Source organism: Strongylocentrotus purpuratus, unplaced genomic scaffold (assembly GCF_000002235.5).
Source record: "Strongylocentrotus purpuratus isolate Spur 01 unplaced genomic scaffold, Spur_5.0 spur5_scaffold_13, whole genome shotgun sequence".
Classification (NCBI taxonomy): domain Eukaryota; kingdom Metazoa; phylum Echinodermata; class Echinoidea; order Camarodonta; family Strongylocentrotidae; genus Strongylocentrotus; species Strongylocentrotus purpuratus.
In genome coordinates this window covers 12,266,725-12,274,044 of record NW_022145598.1, presented here as the reverse complement: position 1 = coordinate 12,274,044, position 7,320 = coordinate 12,266,725, and the positions used below count along the sequence as shown (strand labels likewise).

General features: G+C 36.7%; 1 protein-coding gene across 2 annotated transcripts in view; it reads right to left on the bottom strand.

The window, feature by feature from the left end:
• Window positions 1-982: 982 nt before the first annotated feature.
• Window positions 983-7,320, bottom strand: part of LOC100893033 (EGF-like repeat and discoidin I-like domain-containing protein 3) — a 40,900-nt gene continuing 34,562 nt past the window's right edge. For both annotated transcript variants that reach the window (XM_030982922.1, XM_030982923.1), the window contains exons 8-12: window positions 6,970-7,298; window positions 5,104-5,266; window positions 2,499-2,701; window positions 1,807-1,956; window positions 983-1,227 (exon numbers count right to left, since the gene is read on the bottom strand). In XM_030982922.1, coding sequence (XP_030838782.1) covers window positions 1,084-1,227; window positions 1,807-1,956; window positions 2,499-2,701; window positions 5,104-5,266; window positions 6,970-7,298 — 989 coding nt within the window. In that variant the 3' untranslated portion in view covers window positions 983-1,083. The remainder of the gene's footprint in view (window positions 1,228-1,806; window positions 1,957-2,498; window positions 2,702-5,103; window positions 5,267-6,969; window positions 7,299-7,320) is intronic.

Here is a 7,320-nt window from a genome sequence, read left to right as displayed (position 1 = left end):
GTGCGTCCCAGAAAAAACGAAACCGAGAAGTATCGATGTTTTATCATAACTTAATCACAACCATAATTCATGAATGATACATATTTGGAAAGCTTAGAGTCTCTTCGTTCAGTTGATGCTACTCAGATAACGCATATTTCACGCATGAGTGATTAAGAGCAATTTGAAAGAAGGAAACCAAAAAGTAAATTGGCGGGCGGTATCTGAATTTCAAAGAGAAAAAAATCATATTTCTAAAAAGTTCAATTTCTGCCCTTTCATATGATACCTCAATCAAGAAAAATGAGCCAGGAATAACAAAGTTCTGTTTGTTTAAAGTAGCCCTTACTTTTTCATAATTTTAACAAACGAATTCGTTTTCATTCGGTGCCTGCCGTAGCAAAAAGCAGATTTGACAAAAGACTTAACTCCGTTTCGTTGACAATCAGCCATGCATGAAGACTCTCGTCTAAGGCTAATTGTCAACGAAACGGAGTTAAATCTTTTGTTAATTTCGTTTATTGATACGGCAGGCAGCCAGTGAAAACGAATTCGTTTAAAAAATTATGGAAATGCAAGCACTACTTTAAACAAACAGAACTTTTTCATTCCTCGCTCATTTTTCCTGATTGAGGTGTCATAGGAAAGGGCAAAAACTGAACTTTCTAGAAATGTGAATTTTTCTTCGAAAATCAAATACCGCCCGCCAAATGTCTTTTTGGTTTCCTTCCTTCAAATTGCTTTTAATCACTCATGCGTGAAATATGCGTTATCCGAGTAGCATCACATGAAAGAGGAAACGCTAAGCTTTCTAAATATGTATCATTCATTAATTATAATTGTGATCAAGTTATGATAGAACATCGATACTTCTCGGTTTCGTTTTTTCTGGGACGCAATGTATAAATATATTAATCGATAAATAAATAAATGAATACAAAAGATTTAATAAAACAATAAATCAATGTAATAATAGGCCTAACTCGTTAAATGAATTTAAAAAAAGATTTAATAAAACAATAAATCAGTTAAATGATAACTCGTTAAATGAATAAAAAAGATTTAATAACACAATAAATCAATTTAATGATTACTCGTTATGGTTCAAGTTTTAATACCAAGTACTTCGACTCTCAAAGCCGCAGGACCATCAGTTGTTACAGGATGAAACATGACGTACCGTGCGGTTACTGGCTCAGGAAACAGTATGGTCACATGTGTGTCAGAATCAAAATTGCCTGCATATGTCTGAAAAACAACGAAAGCGATAGATAATGTTTAATTCTAATAATGATAATGAAATGATAATAATAATGATCTATAATGTATAGGACTATAGGTACACTGTTGGTCATGATGGTGGAATAATTATTTTTAACCCAATTTTTTGAATGATTTTGACAGTGTATTAACCATGATATGGCTCATCAGTATCACTTCTGCTTTTCCCAAGTGCCCTGCAATTCCTATGACCCCCGGAAACTTTCAGTTACTCGTTTACACCTAGGTGGAGAATGGCAAACGTTGATTAATGTTAGAGATATCATATCCAAGGCACATAAATAATTGATTTTGATTAAATTTGTTCATATTTCAAAAATACTTTTTTTCTTCAAATCCTTTAATTTTGCATAGGAAATTCTTCCTTTTGGATGTGTAAACGTATGTAAATATGGTTAACAAATTGCATGCAAAATTCAATGAGGACATTGTTTTTTAAAGTAGTTAAGTATACAAGTAATTAAAAGAACATGATTGAACAAGGAAGATGATAGAATTAACCAAAACAAAATTGGCCTTATCTGGAAGTGCGAAAATGACACTCACTTTGCGTACCCCGCAATGCTCTTCCAGAGCAAAGGTCCAATTTGTATCGTCTCTTGAGAAGGAGATTTGGAATGACGTAACCCTGCTTCTATATTTGGGCAATCCCTGTGTGATAACACCAGTTACCGAAGTATCCTCGCCGAGATCGACCTTTTGTTGATTTTAATGATGAAAAGAAGACAAAATATTGATATATCCGATGGCAGATTATATTGCATTTGATAACAATACTAAGGACAAGCAATATATATATATATATATATATATATATATATGTATACATATATGTATATATATATATATATATATACATATATATATATAAACAAATGTACCATTTGAACAAAATTGTTGCTTTCATTATGAGCAAAAAGAAAAGCTGGTAAGATTTGAATGTTAGCGATAGCGGGATTTTCGATTAAAGGTACGCATTTTAATGTTTATTTAAGATGGACCTCAAGAGGCAAATTTCGTTTTCGTTGTAGGTCGAGTCTGACCAGCCCTTAACATTGTTTGAATTGTTTGTATAGCACGTATCCTTGTATCTTATAATAATTATTTGAGTTGTCAGGAGTTTCTGTCAAGGCGCAGCCTATCACGAGGAGAAGTTAGATTTTAATGCATTCTAGCTGTACACAAATTATTTTGTTATATCATCTCAACGTGCATTTAGACATGCTAGAGCAAATTACCTTAAACCATATATTGTTGTCATTATTACTGGCCACCCATGTACCGGTAACGTTATTCAGCCTTCCTCTGTAGGCTTCATACCCGGTTTGATAAACCGATGACGAGGTCAGACTAGAGTCTGGTATACGACCATCTTCCACGCCAAGCCCCTCGCCGAGGACGGGAGGATTGCAACCAAATTCCGCATCGAGGTTCAGCGACGCTGCACAAAAAGAAAGGGAAAAAAAAGACGAAGAGAACTAACTTAACTTGTAATTCACTTTTATATTTTTCCTACTTCCTCGCAAGGCAAGGTTGTCCTTTTAATATATTTGTTCATGAATGTTATCCGGTAATCTACTCTGTCAAAAAGGTATACAACGTATTGATAAGCAGTGGCGGATCCAGGGGGGGGGGGGGGGCCGGGGGGCCCGGGCCCCCCCCCCCTTGAGAAAAAAATCATGTAAAATCACGTGATTTTTACCTTTTTGGGGGTTGGGCCCCCCCCCTGGCGCTCAAGGGGGGGGGGTGCAAATTGAATTTTTTTGAGGATCAAAAAAAAAAAATGTGCTCACTACCCCCCCCCCCCCCCCCCCCCCCCCCCCCCCCCCCCCCCCCACTGAGCGAATTTTTGGCCGGCGCGTTTTTCAAATTTTCGGGAGCAAAAAAAAAAAAAAAAAAAAAAAAAAAAAATTGCTCTGTACCTCCCCCCCCCCCCCCACTGAGCGACTTTTCGGCCGGCGCGATTTTCAAATTTTCGGGAGCAAAAAAAAAAAAAAAGTTGGGCCCCCTCCCCTAAAAAATCCTGGATCCGCGCCTGTTGATAAGAGTAAACGAGCAAGGAATACAAAATAAAACAACAACAAATGGAGAAGAAAACAAAAGGAGATTTTTAATCGGGGAATTTTTCGAATCTTAGGAAACCAATAATTATCATGATTATGAAAATACAGGTATGTTGATTTTTTGCGTGTTAGTATAAAACACCTGTTATATTGGTACACAAGAGTTCCCTGTATTTTCCTGTATTTCTTGAGCATTCGTGTGACAGGATTCTCTTGTAATCACCTACAATATTCATTTTTTAACAGATGGGGGCCGACCTGTCCAAGCGTTCAACCCGCGACATCTCGTTACCGGGCTCGTTACCCAAACGAGAATTCTATACTGATGAAAAAGATAATTATTGATTCTTAAGGGTAGTAACTTTCGGCAATTGCCGATTAAATTAAATTATTCTTTGCATACGCGCTTGACGTAATGTAATCAAATTATCACCGTACTCGTTGAAATCTTAAAGAAATGGAACTCGACCGCAACACGAGGACACTGTTAAACATGTCGCAAGCAGCGAAATTCGCTGGCCCACCTGGAAATGTCTTGAGCATGCCTCCGCGCTCGGGGAGCACTCGGGTGAGGGAGATGTATGATGGATGAGTTTAACCCATCGCACTCTATATATGATCCGACTACGAACCAATTTTGGAAGCATTTGCAAACACATTTGATAGGAACATTCGAACATATACTAAATCTTATTGATCGAGGATCCGAATAGTCTTATGAATTATCAAATCTAATTGTTGAAACTTTCTTGAGGGAGGACAAGGGTAAGAGGACATTTTTTTTTTTATTTGGTCCCGAAATTTGACCGATCAACATTTCGTTCCGTTGAGGGGGGGGGGGGGGGGTAAGGTCACCTTTTTTAAGTCACCGATTAGCATTTAAAAAAATAATAAATGAATAAATAAAATAAATAAAAAACGGAGGGGGGGGGGGTTCCTCCATAACATACACACATTAAAAAAAGGGGGGGGGGTTAACCCCCTCCCCCCCCCCCCCGCGTACGCGCCTGGCCGCAGAAATTGTGAACGGTTGGCCTTGTAGAAAAAAAACCAATTGTAGAAAAAAAACCAATGATTATGTACTTTGAGGTTTGGAATGATCAAAATCTGAAAAAAGGAAGATCCAACCTTGTTTAAATTCACGTGCATTACACAAAGAAAGGGGTAAACGGGACTGCACACAAGTCGAGTGTTTCGTCCAGAGTTTTCAAGTTTTTACCATTTCTTGTAGAATGACGTGAGCATTTTGAGGGGTAATGCAGTTCAGGGGACAATTCTACTATAATTTTCTACCACCCTGACACACACAGAGAGGGAAAGCTCATAATCCAGGGGTGATAGTGAGCACTAAAAAAAAATTAGGTTTTTTCTTTTCCCCACAACTACGCCCCCCTTGAGTAAAACAAAGAAAGAAGAGGATTCGCGGAGAAAATGGCATCTAACAACATTCCCCCTCTTTCGAGTAAGAAAATTGGGGAAAAAATAGTGCAAAATAGGGAAGAATAGAGAAAATAAGAGGGAAATCCGGATAAACTAGGGAAGAAAAAAAAAATTGTAAAAAAAAAATTGTAAAAAAAAAAAAAAAAAAAATCTGGATTTTTTTTTAAAATCGGGAAGAACAAACAAATCGGGAAAAAATCGGGAAAGATAAAAAAAGTCGGGAAACCGATTTAAATCGGGTTTTATCAGGCATGATAATCATGTTTACATTTGCTTCAGCACCTACCAATCTAAATACATATGTATAAGCCTTATCTTTAAGTAACAGCTCTGCACTTACCTATGACATCAGTTAGAGGTCCATACCCATATAGTTCCATCCTCAAAGCAATAAAACCATAATTTTTCGATACTGTTTGATAGATCCGGAAAGAGCGTCCAACTACCGGCCTAGCAAGCGTGTGAGTCACATGGCTTTCACTGTCATAATTTCCCGGAAATCTCTAAAGTTAATGAGAATGACGTTAAATAATATTGCAAAGAAAACTCATTCGTAATGAAGGTAATCGTTAGTTCATTAACCTATACGGCCTGTGAATTAATACAATGTTGACTACATACGTTGTTGTCAAAAAGGGCCAATTACGAATAACATAGCCATTTTTTGTTCTTCTTCTTTTTTCTATTTTTGTTCAAGTCCATATCTGAGTATCCTGAACAGTATTGTGTAAAAAGAAGAAGATCAACCCGAGTTCCATCGCTCGGGATCGGTCGAAACCTCCCTATCAACATGGCTTGCTCAACCAAGGTGTCATTTTCAGTTGAGAGTTCTTATTCTTTTTTCTAATTATTCTTTTTTTTAAAATCCTTATTGAGTTGATCACGATCCTCCGTTGTTATTATGTATATTGCTATTTTGACTTTTCTCCTGCCCTTTATACATATATAAAATGAGAAATGTGAGTTCCCGTTTTATGATTTAATTTGTCTTTTATTTATTGCCTAAGAAAAAAAGTAATAATAATATTAAATCTAAAATTAAAGTGGGACCTTGTCATTGAGAACATCGTTATATTAACTTTAAAGATAAACTGTAGTACTGGTAATGCGATTGAATTGTGATAGAAAAGGTGTGGAAAGGATCAGAAACAGTTGATCATGTAGCATGTATAAGTACTGGTGTGCACTGCCAGGTTCTGGAGTCATCAAAATCATGATAAATTTGAACGAGTCTTGGTAAAGTAACAAGCACTGTACACAGAATTCTATATATTGGACAACACACATGGTGTCGGGGCTAGTACTACCTTGATTTCCTTGTCTTTACATGCTCATTACTCAGCCAGTATACATTTTCTTCCAAAATTGTTTGGCATATGTCATTCATTGGTAATCTTGAACATTCAGTGTAAGTTTCGTTTGATTCTGTGAGAATTAATTTTTTTTTTTTTTTACCAGAACTGGATTTTATCTTTAACTTAAGCAAGACGATCAAATCAGTTTAATTCTTAAAGGTAATAAAAAATTTTGGGAATTTTGAAAATTGGGTGGATAGTGATTCTTTACAATTTTGTTATATTTGGATGCCCCCGTGGATGTATTATAAGCACTAAAAAAATTAGCCCCTAAAACTCTTCTGTTTTCGAGAAAAATTGAATATAAACATTTACCGGTGCTCCCGGTAAATTTTGATAAATTTCAAATAGCGCCTACGGCCGTACAATGGTAGCTGCGACCATGAAAATTTCAGAGTATGTAGTTGTGATATATAATTTCCAAACGGGAATAGCTAATCGGTCGATTTCAGTCAAGAAACATTGTTTCATAGCTAAATTAATATCTTGACCTTGAGATATTATAATTTCATAACTTTAGACTCGATTTCAACCGCGACAACGATCAATGAATATTGTAGGAACACATATGCTTCCGAAATTGTTAATTTGAACCAAATTCATGACCCCATACCAAAACTTTGTAATACCTTTATGTAGTATATACTTTTTTTGGGGGGGGGGGTTCAGCCATGGCACAAGAAAGCTGTATTATATCAACAAAATTTCCATAGTTTAATCATGGACTTACTAGTCTAGTAAGTCCATGGTTTAAAGGAGTTTCAACGAATTTACATTCATCTCTCAACACAAAGACCACTGATTATTATTTTTTTTTAAATGTAATTGAGGAACCGGAGTTTTGCAATTACCTTAACTGAATCAGATCCAGAGTATACGTTTAAATAATCAGTCCAAGTCATGTCGTCCAAACTCGACGAAAAGGTGTATGACGTCAACCGTTTAATACTGTTAGTTATACCCTGAGTCGTTATGGCCGTTACGATATAACTAGACTCAAAATGGACCTGTATCCATGGGTTTGGGTCGGTATTGAGTGCGAGCCAGCCCTTGTCAGAGTTCAGGCGGCCAAAACGGCTGCAATAGAGCGGCGACATGCAGGATGATGATGAGAGAGCCGAATCGGGAAGAGCACCACTTTCAAGGCCGAGTGGTTGACCAGATATATTACACGGGTTTACTATAGGAAATAAAGTCAAGAA